This window comes from Phaethon lepturus, unplaced genomic scaffold (assembly GCF_000687285.1).
Source record: "Phaethon lepturus isolate BGI_N335 unplaced genomic scaffold, ASM68728v1 scaffold9494, whole genome shotgun sequence".
NCBI lineage: Eukaryota > Metazoa > Chordata > Aves > Phaethontiformes > Phaethontidae > Phaethon > Phaethon lepturus.
This window is the reverse complement of record NW_010532673.1, coordinates 3,452-22,191: the sequence shown is the minus strand read 5'-3', so window position 1 is coordinate 22,191 and position 18,740 is coordinate 3,452. Positions and strand designations below refer to the sequence as shown.

Sequence of the window (18,740 nt, the reverse complement as noted above, 5' to 3'; positions counted from 1 at the left end):
TTTACCGACCACAGCAAGGTGATGCCTTCTCTGGGGTATTCACTAACAGCTGTACTACTTGCATGCGTTAACAGCAATAAACTAGACTTTTTGCAGGGACTGATGGTGAAACTCAGATGATTGATTTGCTCATGTTAACAAAGCAGCATGTGACTTTTCCTCTGGAGCTATCATATGGGATGAGCAGCAGGGGAAGTAAAATTTTTTCTGCAAGTTTATACACTGGTGACATATGCAGAGTACGGAAGCTGCCTTCAGAGCGCGCAATGTTTCATTTTCTGCTGTGTCTAAGAATATATATTAGTATAAAGGTCTACTGTGGAGAACGGTGGAAGGGACCTGCATTTGCAAATACAATATAGAGCAAATACCTTTCTAACTCCTTGGGAACATGGCAGCTCTGACAGATCCTGAGGTGAGTGTAGGGAGTACAGCACACGGCTCAGATTTGATGACTTGAAACCCCTCTCACTCAAGATGACAACATCACTTAGACTTTGTCTGCATAAAGATGTCCACTGTTATTCCTTCTATGTTCCATGGCCACAAATCGAATTGTTGTAGGGGATCTTTTGCTACATTTTTCATCAATGGAAGGTGGAACTGAAAGTGAACAGAGGATTCCTGCAACCACTACTGTTGCTTCAAATTTAGGATTTACAACTTCTGAACTGCTGTGAGATATAGGCCATGTCAGGCAGAAATAACATTTTATCTTTCAGGTGAATCAACCACCTCAGACAAAGAAAAACTAGGCATCTCAGTGGAAAAACATATATTTTCACATATAGAAAGGTTGACATAAATGTCTGAAAACATCTACTAAACCACCAAATTATTTAAAAGAGTTCCTAGAGAGCCTGCTGTCCATACCTTCTGTCCATATTACCGTGATGACGGTATATGAACATATAATTCTTACCACACTTTGTGCATTATGAAATAAACCAAATTGCAGCCTTGTGTATGCAAAGGTCATGAGAATGGAATAAAATAAATTACAGCCTTTGAATGCAAAGGATCAGAGAATAGAGCCTGGAGAAACTCAGGAATGGTCAACACCTGAGAAATCTGAGCTATCTCTGAGTATTATATGGGCTGAATACAATCCCTGAACATTTTCAAGAAATCATAGCTGGCAAAGAAAAAGAAATATTTTTGTCTTTTCCAATGCTTCTGAAAGCTGACCAATTCTACTTTTTTTGACTGTAGCCTCACAAATCCTTGCCAACACATAAAAAAAAGAAGTCATTGATGAAATAACGTAAGACAGTTAATCTGTTGGCAAGGTTAGCAGTGTACTGTGTCGGCAATGTTTTCTGACTGTGGGAAATACACGTTGCCTTACCCAGGAATTCCACCTGACTCGAGTTTGTTTGCGATATCCACGTCCCATGACCAGACATCAAACTGCCACTTTCGCAGGCCCAGCACTCCACAAAGAACTGATCCCGAATGTATCCCTATCCTCATGTCAATGTCATGCTTCGTTCTTGACCTAACGTACCTGTTAAAACAAAAGAAAACAAAAAAAAAAAAGAAAAAGAAAAAAGAAAAGACCAGACACATGAAAGTATATGTCACAGTTTTTTATATCTTTTAGAAAAGGGTATGATGTAAAATACAATGTCAATTTGTTATAACCAACAATTCAGTCTCTAAAATGAAAAGGTAACTTTCTAGGTAGCAAAGTACAGGTGGTGATAAAATGACTCTAAAAGCCAGATTATCATTAAGTGCTTAATTGCATTCATGGTTCAGTAGCACACCTATTATTCCTATCAGACAGAAAGAGAAAGATAGGAGAGAAATAGGTGTCTGAGTGAAAGGACTTTGTTGGATTCATTGAGTCCTTTAGCTTGGAATTGTGAAAAAGCATTGAACAACATTACAAAAACATTACATTATTATCCTCAAACCTGCCTATACTTTCATACTCTATTCTACTTTATTGACTCACATTTTCCAGAGTTACTCTTTGTCCAAAGGTGAATTATTTTCAGTAGATTTGGCCAGAACACCATTTGCTCTGTTATGATAATGGTATGACTCTAAAATCAGTTTCTTCCATTCTGTGTGACAGCAAAGACCATTTAATCTCTCAAAAGTAAACACATGTGGGCATATTTGTCAACAGTCTCAGAAAAGGGACTTTGTCCCAGCACTGTTTTAAATTAATATGTCTATTGATTATAAAGGCAATTTTACTGTGTTGAAATAGTATCTTCCTCTTCTGATATGAGACAACATATATCGTTCACAGCCACAGGCACCTTAGTAGTGCCTTAGACCAGGACTGCTTCTTCCAAATCAGTATTGAGATACTCCAGCACGTCACCGTGGGAAGCTCACAACTAACATAATTGAGCTGTATCCATTGGGATGACAAAGAGAGCACTTTTCCAGTTCTGCATGTGTGACAACAATTATATGCACCAGAAATACTATTAGAGCTGGTGTTCATTAATATTTGAATAGCGCGCTCGGGGTAGGAAAAATGCATTGCTACTCTTGGTCTACAAACAAGACTGCTGTTTCTCTGTAAAGAGTCCCAGTTCTACGGTCACTGAAGTAAATAGCAACACAGCAAGATCACACAACAGAGCAGGCGAAGATTAATCAGCTCTATTTCACAACTCTGAAGTTAACTACTGTTTCCTCAGATGCCTCAGTCATGACCTTGACAGCCCCTTTCTAGAGGAGAGAAGGGTAAATTGCTTACTGCATTCAATACTTGGCCTTTCATTGTTGCAATGGGGCATCAATTCAATTTGTGGCCAAAAAAAAAAAAAAAAAGGAGAGTCTTAAAATGGAGAGAAACTGGTCATACAAAAATGTGAGGAATTGAAAATAAGCAATTCATCTTTTTCCCTTTCCTGCATATTCTGAAACCTTCAAGAAAAGCATGCATAAGTCCCAGTGCAGTGGTCTGCCCACAACAAAATCTGTTCATCATATCATGAAGCTAACATATTTCAGATAGCTAAGAGGAATAGATTTTTAAAAGTTAATCATAAAATAACAAAAAAGAAGCTTTGAGAAAGGATTTGTTTGCATTCTAATACTCCAAGTTTATAGGTTTCATTTACAAATTTATTGGTTTGCAAGCAAGAGGGCTTGAAATATCAAAATTAAACAATCACCTGTGTCTGGTAGATAGAACACGGAAAACAACTTCCCCACACTGAAGTAGCATCTTAAATGTTTTGAGAACAGCTAAGAGAAGTGAAAGCACTGTAATTTGTAATGTGTTTTGAAGAATATTTATAGATATGTTACAAAAATATCTAAACTCACATTCGTAACTGTCAGAGGAATTATCACACAACTCCCCACATGATCGTTTCCCCAGTCTGCCTTTTTCCTTTTGTTCAGACTAAGATAATTATTTCTCATTTTATGTCTAATTTCCTTATCTTGAACTAAAAAGCTAATTGGATCCAGAGTAATAATTGAGCAAAAAGATTTTCACTGAAAAATGCACACAATAAGAGGACCTTAAGTTTAATAAAATGGACTAATAACATATATTTATGTAATCTCTCTCTCTATGTATATATACACACGCTCCATTAGACTAATTTAGATTTTAATTACTATAGTAGTTAATTGCTAATAAGTACTAGTATTTAATATTGGACAAATACTAACACTGGGCAATCATCAATGGCATGGAATGTACCATGTCCAAATGCCAAAAGAATAACACCGGGCATAAGTTTAAATTGTGAGAGAAGAGTCTGGGGAGCAGCCCTGCAGAAAGGGGCCTGGGGGTGCTGGTCGGCAGCAGGCTCAACCGGAGCCAGCGGTGTGCCCGGGCAGCCAAGAGGGCAAACCGCATCCTGGGGGGCATCAAACACAGCATGGCCAGCTGGTCAAAAAAGATTGTTATCCTACTGTATTCAGCGTTGGTGCAGCCTCACCGTGAGTGCTGTGTGCAGTTCTGGGCCCCACAATTTAAGAAGGATGTGAACGTCCTTGAATGGGTCCAGAGGAGGGCAACAAAGGTGGTGGAAGGTCTGGAAGGAATGTCTTATGGGGAGCGGCTAAGGACTTTGGCCTTGACTAGTCTGGAGAAAAGGAGCCTGAGTGGCAACTTCATTGCTCTCTGCACCTTCCTGAAGAGGGGAAGTGGACAGGGAGGTGCTGATCTCTTCTCCTTGGTATCCAGTGATAGGACATGTGTGAACGGTTCAAAGCTTCACCAGGGGAGGTTTAGACTGGACACTAGTAAACATTTCTTTACCAAGAGTGTGGTCAAACACTGGAACAGGCTCCCTAGAGAGGTGGTCGATGCCTCAAGCCTGTCAGTGTTTAAGAAGCAGGCCAGCTGGTCAAAAAAGATTGTTATCCTACTGTATTCAGCGTTGGTGCAGCCTCACCGTGAGTGCTGTGTGCAGTTCTGGGCCCCACAGTTTAAGAAGGATGTGAACGTCCTTGAATGGGTCCAGAGGAGGGCAACAAAGGTGGTGGAAGGTCTGGAAGGAATGTCTTATGGGGAGCGGCTAAGGACTTTGGCCTTGACTAGTCTGGAGAAAAGGAGCCTGAGTGGCAACTTCATTGCTCTCTGCACCTTCCTGAAGAGGGGAAGTGGACAGGGAGGTGCTGATCTCTTCTCCTTGGTATCCAGTGATAGGACATGTGTGAACGGTTCAAAGCTTCACCAGGGGAGGTTTAGACTGGACACTAGTAAACATTTCTTTACCAAGAGTGTGGTCAAACACTGGAACAGGCTCCCTAGAGAGGTGGTCGATGCCTCAAGCCTGTCAGTGTTTAAGAAGCATTTGGACAATGCCCTTAACAACACGCTTTAATTTGGTCATCTCTGAATTGGTCAGGCAAGTAGTGATCATTGTAGATCCCTTCCAACTGAAATATCCTATCCTATCCTATGCTATCCTATGCTATCCTATCCTATGCTATCCTATGCTATGCTATCCTATCCTATGCTATCCTATGCTATCCTATGCTATCCTATGCTATCCTATGCTATCCTATCCTATCCTATCCTATCCTATCCTATCCTATCCTATCCTATCCTATCCTATCCTATCCTATCCTATCCTATCCTATCCTATCCTATCCTATCCTATCCTATCCTATCCTATGCTATCCTATGTTATGCTATCCTATCCCATCCTATCCTATTCTTCTGTTCTGTTCTGTTCTAAATCTAATTTTAAATACTGTAAATTATAGTCATATATTTGTACCCTATATGGGAACAGAGATCTCACTGGAGAGACCAGGTACAAATGATAGTTCAGCTGAGCAATGCATCCGTCTTTTCCAGAGTGTTCACCAAGGATTGCTGGACTTTGACTTTCCTTTGTCATAAAAATGTGGTGATGGCCTGAAAAGGCTTCAGCATCTTCAATCAGCCACACAGGATTTCTGCATTTGTTCAAAACTTCACGTAGCTGTGCTGTCCACCTCGCCTCCTGCAGGACACTGCAGACTCTAATCAAGGTCCTATCCCCCTTGTCTCATCTGTTGTCTTTCACAGCCTCCCAGCAGCTTCTTCCTGTGAGCTGCTCAGGTGATATTTGATCTCGGCTCTTCATCCGCAGTCAGTGCGGATTTGGCTACCTGCCTGCATCCTCTGACTGAGGGCTCTTCTGTTTCGCTGCCTGCTGCCGTGCCGGTGCACCTGCGGGGCCCTGTCTTCACATCCTCCTCTTACTCGCCCTTGGCAGCAATGTGCTCTTACGTTGATAGGCAGGGAAGTAATTGCACGAGGGGACCTGACTGAATCGAGCCACAGGCAGTCGGAGGTATTTTTAAACAGACCCCGTCCGGAACGTGAATCAAAGCACAACAGCGTTCTAGTCTTGCTCCCATTGCTTCCTTATTTGCAGCACAGGACTGAGAGCAGAGCTGTTGAGAACCTGTTTGTGGAGACATTAGTTTTCACTAAGCTTTTGTTGTAAGCTTTTGAATTGAATGAAGAATAAATGGCTGTAGTTTAAAAGTGAGGTGATTGATTAGTATGTAAAAAGCCATGAAATTACTGTTTTTCTTTAAAAATTTGGAGTGATGTGGGGTGAAAGAGATTTCTGAATTATCTAGAGAAGGGCACTTTATCATGCTCAAACACAACTCCCTAACAGCCAGAGATACTTTAGGAGGCCTTGTTTATATACTGCTGTAGGAAAAAAAACAATTAAATACTTTGAAACAATGAACCCTGGATCATCTTCATCAATAGGAGTAGTTCTCATTTATTCAGAAAAAAATTCTCATAAATAATAGCATGTACTAGATACTGAACAAATGGAGAGTGTTCATTTTGCATGAGTTCAGGTGTTCCACAGCTTTTAGTTCTTCTGTCTTTTAAAATTTTTCAACCGTCAACGGAGCCTCTAATTAAAAAATAATTATTTGCTTCAACTGCTTTACAAGCTCTCTGAAAATCCTTTGACAAAGCGCATGCATGAAGCTGCATTATTGATGATCTATAAAGCAGTCCTGTTTACCTCACAAGCTGTCTGATATCTTTTCCAGGTTCAGGTAGACGTGACTGATGCTATTCATGCCTTTCATCTCATTTCAGTCAAGTCAGTGGTAAAAATTTCATTGATTTTAATTGGATCTTGGCATTTCCTTCTGGCCAGCATTCTTTGATGGGTATTTAATTTTTATGCTGTTCATCAGAGGCTTTCCTATTTGCATGTAGAAAGTGAGCCAAAAGTCAGAAATCTGTTTTTCAACCTTTTCTTTAACTGCCAAAAATCTGAATGCCCTGGAATTCACACCTTGCAGGTGCAGACAGTGACACACTGCCTACATCGGTGCTGACCAGTTTAACTGTGCAAGGTTCTGTCTACTCTGAGATACTTAAAACAACTCCAGATATTTTTTTCCTGGTCAGCTAGCTCTCTCACAACCTGTCCCCAGGCTCAGCAGTCTGCGTGTGGTGAAGACCGCTTCCAGTAGGCAACCTGAATGCAACTGCCTGGTTTTGGAAGAAAAAGAGTTGAGAAGAACGGAGTTGGCCAGTTTGTGCCACTTTTTCTTGCTGACAGCTAACATTCCTTGTGGCTCTTTAATTTACCCATCAAGACACAGCCACAATTATCCTCACGTAGATGTAATAGGAAAGTCTATGTATTCTGGTTGAAGTAAGTAAGAGTCTTAGTGGACCCTGTTTTAAGCAGAAGGTGGGACTAGAGATGTCCTGATGTTTTCTCCAAACTGAACTGTCCTATGATCCTAAGGTTCAATTACATACAGAACTTTTTGGTTGGCCTCAACAGATTTGTGGAATTTTCCTAAATGAACTCAAATGCTTTTTGGCGCTGACATGAGAGGGTAGTAGGTGAACTAAGTGCTCTTTTTGGTGTGACTCGGGGAACTGTGTCATGCTTGTGAAGGAGATATCCATTATTTTTAAAAAGCTAGGTAACAGGATGCATTAAACTACTGAACATTTCAAAAAATACAGCTCAGGTAATACGACTCATGGGATGTAACACTTTGTAGATGGACTTTACACAGCATTACATGTACAATTTAAGGTAGATATCATCCCAAGAAGCCAGTTTAAAAGAGCTCCAGGGTGAGTTTACCTTGGAAGTAGAGCTGGATTCCAATGTCAGCAGAAACTATTATCTGGAGAAGTTTCATATCATCAGACTTGTCATTAATATAAATGACTTGCTCTGGGTTCAGACGGATACTATAGCAACACGGACAGAGTTAAACCACTACTGTATTCCTGTTTCTTATGTCTATCTGCTCTGAGAGGCAGGAAGCTAGTACCGCACAAGGGACTACAAACAATGTTATCAGAAGTCTGCTTTTTCATTTGAAAACTATGTTATAAAAAGCTATATAATTATAAACACTCCTATGCTATCTTGCCAATATAGATTTGATTGTATTTGGTGGCACGTTCAAAGAAAAGAGGTCTCAAAGGTACACGAACCGATTAATTTCCACCCAGTTCAATTTGTGTAGTCACCCAACAGCAAACCCAGGGAAAGATGTACTGTCCTGCCGCTCCGTGCATTCGCAGGCAGGGGCTGAATCGGACACGTGGAGGTGACGATGTGATCGAGTCCCAGCGTGAAACCTATTCACTCAGTGGCCTGTCGGAAAAGTGCTGGCTGAACCTGTGAATATCTTGCAAATGCCCCTTTCCACCACCACGCAGAATTGAAAGTAAGGAATAGGTTTTGGTTTTGTGAAGCATTGTTCTGTCTTCTGTGAATCGGGGCTCGTTCCATTATAGGCTGAGCCTTGTACATTATAGAAGAAATAATCTGTGGAAGGAATCCAAAACTGGATCAATTATATTATTGTGTATTTATATAATTAAATAACAATGTATTCGTCATGGAGTACGAAAGAAATTCCTGGCTGCTTCACTGCCTGAGTAACTTCTTTAACAAGCATTGATCATTTCATGACTTTTTAGTACCCAACAGATGAAGTTAAAAGCAGTTTTTCATGCTAAAGGCAGGAAACCCGCCAGGTCAGTCAGTGAGACAATCTGAAATAGTTGTGGTGTTTTGGGGCTTTTTTTGGTTGTTGTATTTTTTTTTTTTCTGTATGTGTGGTTTGTTGTTTAGGTTTTTTTTACTCTCTCATGAATTGATGTTGATATTAGTAGTTAATTACAGACTTGTAACGAAGAAAAGCAGTTATCTAATTTCTGGAGTTTAGCTTGCATTCTATGCTGGGACTATTTTTTCTGTCATAATAATTACTCTTTCAGCTGGGAAATAATCCAAAAGATGAAACCACTCAGAACTCCTTGATCTACCAAACAAATATACCAGCGTAAAGGTTTGAATTTCCACTGTTACATGTTTTTTTGTGGGATTTCCATCTTTATACCAAGTGAGTGAGTCCTTGAGGAGCTGGGCCTCAGACAACCTCTCTCCCTCGCTCTCTTCCCAGGAACAGAGATTTTAGGAATAAGGATGTCTGGGAAGGTGGTGGTGAAAGCAGCAGCCTTCAGCCCCTGGAGGCAGCTCCCGTCACAGAGGCTGCCACGGTGTCCCGAGCTGAAGAGCAGAGCTCACATCGTCCACCTTGATACCCTGTGCCACACAGGCTGGTACATTCTACCCACTCGTGCTTGTTTGTATTCCAGCAACTTGTGCCTGATGGAATTATTTACTCTAGGAAGAAATTCGGTTTTGATTTGAAAACACTGAGGAACAGAAAAGCCATTGTTTCTCTTAGTAATACCATCGCCCATTGCTAAATCTAGTGTTTTCTGCCTATAAAATGTTTTATGTGCTGCTACTAGGTAACATCTCAATCTTTTTTTTTTCTCAGCTAAACAGATCATGCTTCACAATTCTTTTATTTTAAAATCACTTCTGCTTCACAAATTGTTTTTGTGACTTTTCCCTGCACCCCTATAAAAGTGTTTAACAAGCTTTTTAAAATGAGGCCACCACACCAAAACTCATTCTCATTTCAGTCTTGACATTGACAGACTATGCTCTATAATTTACATTTTGGAAGTCCTGTCTCCTCTTCTTTAAGATTATTTCCTTCACCTCTCTTGACAGCCTCCCTCTATTTCCACTTGCTTTCACACTTCCTCTCCTTTCTCCTTTCCCTCACTTTCCCTCTGAACTTTCTTCACTATGCTTTATACATCCATTCCTCTCCTCACAGCCCAACCCAAAGAATGGAAAATCCCAATGAACAAGCATGCTAATCTCTTTCTGGAGCATAACGTGATATTTAGAAATTATCTCAGTTCAGAATTACTTTTATGTACTAGATCTTACTCTTGTCTATTTTACATCCATTTTAATATATTTGAGGGAACGATTGTCTCAGCAGATCTAACCTCATTTTATTGCTAGGTCTTAAGGTCATGTTCCATATTTGACTGTCAGCAAATAGACGTCCTCATCTTGAATTTTATCACATATCCTATCCATAATCCCATCCATCTGGCACTCCAGCATGGCTTTGGAATTCACTAACACACAGTCAAAACACCAATGACTGCTTTCTTCTTGCAAATCTTTCCCTCCCTACATAGACATAAAGATAAAGATGGTAAAGATGGATGCTCTTTCTTACAAGTAAGAGCAATTACAGATAGAGTTTCTTTCCGTGTTATCTCTGACACCCATTTAGTTTGGGTGATAACTGTTAAAATGAAATGTTATAATCTGATGACTAAACATTCCACTAGTATCACGTTTCTATCAACTGTCAGTACAGACAGACATTAATACAATAAAATTAAATACAGGAAGAGTTAGGCTGCATGTAAAAAGATATGAGAACCAGCTGAATAAATGAACCCCTTGTGAAGAGCTTGTTCTTTTTGTTTTAATTTGCATTTCCAATGGCAGCTAAAGAGAGTTTACAGGAGGTTGGGTTTTGCAAGATAGCTGGAGTTAGGATTCTTGTTCATGTACAAATGCGATGGGGCAAAGTTTCCTTGTTTTAGAGTAAATATTAGATTTCATGGAACCTTCCCATGGCTGAAAGTTGTATTTATTTCAATTGTACTCAATGGTTAAGGGAGCAAAATAGAAGACAGAGCGGAATAACAATAATAGCTTTTCTTTCATAAGATTTGTAAGACGACACAGTGACAAAAAAACTCATTACAGAGAAAATAATGGCCTTGGATTGTTTTGATGAGTTCTGAACAGTTCCTTACATCTGCAAAGAGAGAGTGGTGGAGCAGCAAGACTCAAGTCTAGATCTTTGGTATACGAGCTTAAGATCAAGTTGTATAGTCTCCTTTAACAATAAATTAGCACTTTAGCTGTATGGATATGAGCTGTATGAAAACACTTGAAGTCCCTTGTGAGTCAATCTGTCCATGTAGATTTATTTTACATATTGTGTAATGAATAAATTTGACGTTCTTGTTCAATTCCCAATGACCATGCAGTTATGAAGAAGACTAGAAGGAAAATTCAGTAATGGTACCCTGAGATGGTAGATTTCTGGGCACTGTCTCACCAGAAGTGTTGGTACTGATCCTTGTAACATTACCAACTACTTGCTGTCAATGGAGAGAACAGGAATCTTGGAGGACCTGCAGGGGAAAATCTGGTCTGCCTAATTTAAAACTTAATTCTACATTAATTGCATAAAGAACTTGAACCAGTACAAGAATCAGGAGTTATAAAAGTACCTGGATTGCTCTCCAAAATTTAGGTGCCCAAATCTCCATTATAGGTGGGATGTTGTAGCATAAATCCTGGTTTTTGTTTTAATGTCTAATTCTTAAGCTAGGCTAAGTGCTCGAGCTAAAATATAGCTAAGATTTAAAAGCTAAGATATAAGTCTCCAAGAGGGAGAAAAAACAACTTATAAATAGTGAAATTTTCTTAAGTTTCCTGTAAACAACTTCTGATATGCAAGAAGGCTTTAAGTTCATCTATATAACGTCATTGTAACTGTGACGGTTTCTCATAGCTTGGATCACCTCCCTATTATTTTGGACATACAAAACATTTCTTTTGTGAAATCTTCAGATGAAAATAAAAAAAATAATAATCATAAAAATGTCATTTCTAACAGGTTTTAGGTCTGATCAAATTCTGCAGTGACCAATATAATAGAAACTCCGTTTTCTAAAAAAAAGGGATAATTTTCATTTTAAATGTGAGAGATATCTACTAATTTAAGTTCTAATTAATAGACTCCAGATAACTCCAAATTCTTTCAGAAATGTGGACTGAAGTATTTGTAATATCCCATGAAAGGATTGGTTCTCCCTGTGAACTACATGAGAACACATTCAGATAAGTAACATAAGGCTCCTCTACTCTGAACAGAAAAGTCTGAGGGAAAAAATCATGCACATTGAATAGCCAGAAATTCAGATACTGGGATTAGCAAATAAATTGGAGTCATTCTGAACTGAATTAGCCTGGGATGACCCAAGTCCTAATGGACTTTGGTTTCACAGCTCCCACTGAATATAACTGTCATTTAAGATACTAAAAATACAGTGCCATTGCTACTGGATTACTGCCTTTGAGACCTGGTTCATGAAAGGACATTGGGCTGTTAGAGACTTCCACATGTATAAGGAGATGTGTAAAGAAATTTACTATCTTAGAAGAAAAATGACTTGCAATGGGTTTGCTGCAGATGGTATTACCAAGCAAATGCAAATGATTTAATGTGTGTCTCCAAGAATTTTTAACAATGCTGGTAGATTTTTTCATCTCTGTGTTCTCTAATTCACGTTTCACTTTCACTGTGGGGATTCCAGACGCAAAATATTGATTACTTTGTGCAACATTTAGTCTGTGATAATTGAATTCAAGCTTCTTAGAGATCATTGTTGCATAATCATTATTCAGTTATGCTTTCCATTAATTAATTTTTGTCAAATTCTTTCTGTATTAAGATCTCAGTAATGTAGCTGCAGTGTGCATTAGCTGTCTGATGTACGTAATGAGACACACTCAGATTAAAGGGGTAAAGCAGTCTGGAAAAGAAGCAGACAAAGAGATTGGACAGAAAAACATGCACGGAAAGAGGAAAGTGCTATGAGCTATGAGTTGTCTATGAGCTAGTTTCCAAGCTGAAGTATTGTCACAGCTGTCTGTTTAGTGTTTATATTGTTTTATTTTATTAAAGGAATTATAGGAAGCAATTCAGTCTCCTCCTCCTCAACCTCATCTTAAAAATGACAACAGTACAAAGTGAGAACTCTTAAGAACTGTGAAACCTGTCACTTACAATGCACACACAGCTGTTGTGTTGCATGCTCTGAAGCAGCACAGGTTAATAAAATGCATTTTGTATCTGTTCCCACGCATTACATGGATCAAAAAAGTCCTGCCCTTTTGACAGTGATAATCCTGAGGTCTCTGAACCACCATAGGAATTACTTGTCTAGTAATAGCATTCTCAGATAAGAAGTTCAGGACACTGTCAGAAATAATGGAACAAGAAGGAGGGGGAAAAAAACCAAAACATTACCTGATAGTTTTGATCATGCTGAGCCCCATTTCAACACAGCAGTGTGCATGGTCCTGGCGAGGTTCTGGGAGCCCCGACACACAGTAGTAACAGTCACCCAGGATCTTTATTCTGAGACAATGGTGTTCCTATAAGTAAGTGTAGCAAAGAGAAAAAAGATTTTTTTCATATTTTCAAGGTGAATGTGAAAGTGGCTGAAAAGAGTACTAAAAAAAATGTTAAAAACTTGTGGCTGGATGTTTCCTGCTTGTGATTAGTACAATCTTGATTCATTCCACTTTTGAAATAAAGTACCTTTACATTTTCAGTAAAATGATATAGTGGTTTTTGTGTTATGCTAGTCAGAGATGTCCTTGCTGACAGTGAGAAAGGTTTCATCAGAGTTAGGCTGGAAGCTAAGCCAAGGACTCAGAAATGCCAGCTGAGATAATGAATAACCCATTTCAGACTATATTCCTCCAGGGCATCCTTTCTTCCCCCTTTTTACACTGGAAACAAATGAAAAACCTCTTTCCTTCCACTGATAATCCCTTCCCACCTAAAGTTTCCACTGTCACACTCGACCATTCCCGACACCAATAGGAGCTGATCAAGTATCTGCATGCCAAGGATATCAAAGAAGTGTCTTGCATTAGACCCATACTGTGGAGAAATGACGTTTATCTGGCATCCAGAGACGTCATTTAGCCTAGGAGCAAATACTGAATTTCCTCTCTTAAATAGATATTAACAGTATCCTTATACACTGGAACAGCATATTAATGTGTGATTGGATCATTATTTTAGAAGATCCTTTTCCAGTGAGCAGAAATACCTGGGTTGTTGAAACTTTTGCAGTTCCCAGCTAAGTAAAACAAGTGAGCCCAAGATTATCTGTAAACTTGTCCAATGTATTGTGCTGGCTTGGCACTAACAGGAGACAATCAATGAGAGGAACAGAGACCATAATAATCTGAGGACAGAGCTGCAAGTGTCTAAGGGCAGACAGTGTTATAAGTTGAGTCAGGGAAGTGTTTTTATGATGGAGAATCATTGAAATAATAATACTCAATCAGTAAAGGCTCCAGCGACAGAACACTAAAATGAAGACCAGTCATTACTGGGGAGTAGGATAATGATTTGTAAAACTGATTCATTAGATGATAGCAAAATTTGGCCTGTGGTATTTATTTCAGCTTTTATCTTCTCTTTCTCTCCGGCAACCTGTGGTGGAGGCTGCACTAATCAAAGGAGCGGGGATACACAAAATCCACTGGGGAAAAGACAACTTTAAGTAGGATATAGGAATAAATGTGAACACTGACTGTGCCTCAGGAATTGAGTACTGGCCAAACGCATGGGACCCCAGGTTATTATTCAAGATTTTGCCTAGGAAGAATGAAGCTTTGTAGTCAACCTCAGACAAGTCTTTACAAATCCTGGGATGGCACAGGGAACCTACACACTTGTACCCAAAGCTTTTGCAGAAGTCAGCTGAAGCTTTAAGCATGCCAGCAAGGGTAAAATCTGCTCTGGGCACAGGGCCAAAGTAAGCTGATTCACCCTGAAATCTCCTTAAACCATCAGTAGGAGCTGACTGTGTGTGCAGCTTTGGCTGAGTCTCCAGTTAATACCATTGCTGGCTCTCAGAGTGCAATGCCTAGCTGCCCAAGGTTCGCAAGGAAATTCAGGACTGAAGTCAGTCTTCTGAAATGGCAAAATTCATATGTAACTCTCCTCTTTCCTTGTCCCCGTCTCTTCAGCCCCTTTGCAGACCCACATCAGTGGACACTGGTTATTTTTCATATGGTTGCAACTGAAATCGTACATCCTAAAATCCAACAAAACATTAAATTTTTACACATTTCCTTCTCAATAGAAAGAATGAGAGATTTGATTTTACCGCACTTTCCACCTATTTTTTTTCTGTAGAGTGAAACTATGAAAATTAAAGTTAATAAACAAGTAGTGAGGACTCAGTGGCATAAATCAGTGCATGTGAAACTGTTAGTGGGCTTCCTTAAGTTTCATTCTTCATTCCCTGGCTAGACAAAATGCAAAGACATAAAGGTATTGTAAAACACAGATTCTGAAGTTATTTGTTTTTTCTAATAGTGACATTCAATTGATTCATATTCTAACTTACATTAGATTTACATCATACCTATTTCAAAAGCGAACTGTGGATTTTTTATCACTGGAAATCTTTCAGCTAGAAGAAGATAATTCAACAAGTGCCAGGAAGGACAGAGTGCTAATGGTATCTGCCTTTGGCAGAGGAGGACTGGGTGGTCTCCTGAGATTCCCTCTGATAACTCTGTAGTTTAATCATATTTACAGTTTAGACTAGATGCTTTGTAAGGCTGGCTGTATTAGTATATTAAGGTTAGATTAACGGTTAATGTGGGTAACCATGCTGTAGTTGTAAATAGGAGACTCAGTTTTGTAAGGACCTACCTATTTTTCAGTGATATAAGATGGTAACAATAAAACTCAAGATTTTCCTCACACTCTAGAGCCCAAGCCCACTTCCTAAAATCAACTCACCACAATGGCATGTAAGATTTGCAAGTTGATATTGAATAAAAATGAATGAAAAATATAAACAGGTATGAATAAACTCTAAAATGAGTAAATTATTTAAATAAGAGAAAATGGCCATACAGGAACTTTGATGCAGAAGATAGTCCACTACAGCGTTAAATCCTTACACTGTTGTGAGGCTATTATGATCTTCTCTTTATTTGATTTTATTTTTTTCTTTTTCCCTTTCCCATGAGCAATTCCAGAATTCATTCTTGGGCATGTAAATGACAGCTGATATTACACAGACATTCACACCAGCATCCATCAGCCTCACACCCTCCCCATACTCATTCATAACATTTACTGGAGGTATCAATTAATTTCTCAGCATGTCACAAAGGGGGGCTTTTTCTCCCCTTATTTGCAGCTTCTCATTTGCAGAAGTGAAAGATTAAGAGGCCTGATTCTGCCAAGATCAACTGAAATCAGTAGAAATCTGGGGATATTGAGCAGACTCAAACACTCAACTATTGATAATAATAATTTTAGATTAATTCAGTGGTAATGGATAAGAAATCTTTATCCACATCACCTTAATCCAGAGCAAAATAAAATATGCAGATTTTTCATAAATAATTACTTGTGAATGATTTATGTTTAAGCTTATTAATGACACCCATAGTGACTGGAAAAGAAGCAAAGCAAATGGGCATAAAGCAGAGCTGAAGAAATGAGTTGCTCAAATATCAAGTTGCTGAAAGACACGGTCAGAAACTTCATCAGTATTTCTTGTTTCCTTGGGCTAAATTTCTGACGAGGGAGAAAAAAGTGATTGTGTTTTATAAATTATGCCACTTTTTCAATTCTGCCCTTGGTGAATTAATCACTTCACCTACTTTTGAAGGGAATCCTGTACGCTAGTGAACAGCCCACAGAAAAGTCCACATTCACAATTTTTATAATTTCAAGCTAAAAAATTAGATCATTGTGGATGAGAAATTACTGAGGCTGAACTGCAGAACAAAGAGATCATACATGTAAGTCTCCTTTTAAAAGTCGGCCAGAGTAGGAGGAGGCAGGGACTTGGCCTTTGTGTACAATAGCTCAGTTCCTGAAACATTTGCCAAAGGTACAGGAAACCGAGATAAAAGGCCTTTCTCAGGAGGAATGGGGTCTAGGCCAAGGCTCTTAATCAGCAGGCTGTTTTGGGGTGGGCTGGAGTGAGAGGTCCATCCAAATTCTTCGTATTGCAGCTCTGTTGCTTTGGAAAACAGAGCTGGGACCTTGACAGAACCAGACGGAGGGAAGTTCTCCTGTCCAGTGGTGCAGGCAGAAAAGAGGACCAGGTTTGGGTCATGGTTGCAAGGACTGTTTCTGTCTTTTATACACAGAAAGGGAAAAATCTGGCATTCTTTCATCCGCTGCTTGGACCAGGGAATACTTAAATATAGCCCTACATTAAATTCTTTTTACACCGTTTAGCATAACATATAAGGAATGCTTTCTTTTTTTTTAGAATAGCCTATAGTGGGGTGGTTAGGGCTTCACCAGGCTGACAGAAAATACAGGCTTGGGGTCTCTCATGCTGCAGAAGGAACTGAGGAGCATTTCTGCACAAGTTTCCTAATATATCATATCAACACTTCAGTCTCTTGCCGCACTGTGGAAGAAAAACAGCTATGGCTGTTGTGTCTGGTGAGCAACCATCCTTGCCATCTAGTCTTGAGTAGATTATGCCATAAGTGTTTTTAGGCACAGAAATCCCTGTTAGAAGGATTCAAGATGTGTTTCTTTCCTGCTAAGGCAGGAGCAATTCTGCGTGGAAATTCTGCCCCTTAGGTATATCTAGGACTGCAGATACCTAAAGAGTGAGGTGGAAATTTCTCAAGAACATACATGTGAAGCCTAAATTTCATTCAAATCCCAATGTAGTCAACAAAATAGGGGATTTATCAGGTTTGGATTTATGTAACATAGTTCCTAAATCACTGAGAAATTTTGAAACTGAGATTTTATTAAATCTGTCATTATCAGCTGACTTTCTAAATAAAATGCCTGTAGACCACCACTTCTAAGAGTGTTTTGCGGACCGGGGTTTTATTTGACTGTGTAGGTCTTTTGATGATTTACCGGTCTCTTTAGCATATGAAATACTATAGCTATAGTAAGAACATTGTTTAATAGTGTTGTTTATTAACTAGTATTAGACAATTAATTATTGACACTGGCAAAACACCCTAGAATTAAGCACTGCAAAAAGAGCATTCACTCCCTCCCATTGCTGCAAATTCAAACAACGTCTTCATAATTAACTACATAACACATATGTACACTCAAAATGCAGTTAACTCTGCTTCTTAGTACAATACCCCAAACATATATGCATGAAGAAATTCATACTTTTATTTACTGGCATATATGTTTAAACAGACAGGTTTTTTTAGGGAGTCAGAGTCCTGCAGGTTATAACTGTGAAGATCATTTCACAAAAGAAGAAAACACTGCCAGCTCAGAGGTTAAATGTGGAAGGGAACAGGAAAGCACTGCAACAGGAGTGTCTTTATTGAGGAGACAAAAGAACCTTCAAAGCCTTCCACTCCTCCCTCTTTGATACCAGCTGGTGCAGGTATTGTACTGGGGCAATACGATGATTCCTTCTTGTGGAGCCTGCTAGTTAGGCTGGTTTCCACCCCTGGAAATGCTAGTCACAAGTAATACAGGTAATACACTGTTGGAGGAACTTTTGGCAGGTTGTCCGCAATCTCCCAAGAGAGAAGTTAACCAAGGTTACAGAAAGAGACCATCTCTCTTAGGAAAAAATAATCATCACTTCTTTAATAAGCGAGAGCAACCTGTCATTTACATTATATAAATAACTGCCACTTACACCAGGCTAGTGACACAAAGAGAAAAAAGGTTCATATTAAGGTGTGAATTTTCCATTCAGCATCTACAGTTCCTCTGAGGAAGCAGCACTGGTATTCCAGTTTATTGTGTAAGAGCTGATGAGACTGTAAAGAGATGAAGTGTCTTACAGGCCAGTCATTTTATTCTTATATGAAAACCATGGATTTTAATCTTTCAGGGGAACATTTCTGTTTCAGCAGATGGGTCCAAACTCAAACCTAAGACTCTCTGTGTGTTCATCTTTGGGTGTGTGTCTAAATTAAAATGTACCTTTAGGTCTCACTGATGTTGGACTACATCAGCTGCTGTTGCGACAAAGCTTACAGATGTCTGCTCCTCTATTTAGGGTTTTACTCTTTAGCTTTTGTCATATCTGAAACTGAATCTACACACAG

At 39.2% G+C, this 18,740-nt stretch overlaps 1 protein-coding gene across 1 annotated transcript in view; it reads right to left on the bottom strand.

Annotated features, from left to right (window-relative positions):
* The window catches only part of ADCY8 (adenylate cyclase 8 (brain)), a 62,664-nt gene extending 49,580 nt beyond the window's left edge, over window positions 1–13,084 (bottom strand). Inside the window, exons 1-2 of the mRNA XM_010284921.1 lie at window positions 12,934–13,084; window positions 1,349–1,507 (exon numbers count right to left, since the gene is read on the bottom strand). Of these exons, the coding sequence (XP_010283223.1) occupies window positions 1,349–1,507; window positions 12,934–12,962 (188 nt within the window). The 5' untranslated portion in view covers window positions 12,963–13,084. The remainder of the gene's footprint in view (window positions 1–1,348; window positions 1,508–12,933) is intronic.
* Between the last annotated feature and the right edge of the window lie 5,656 nt (window positions 13,085–18,740).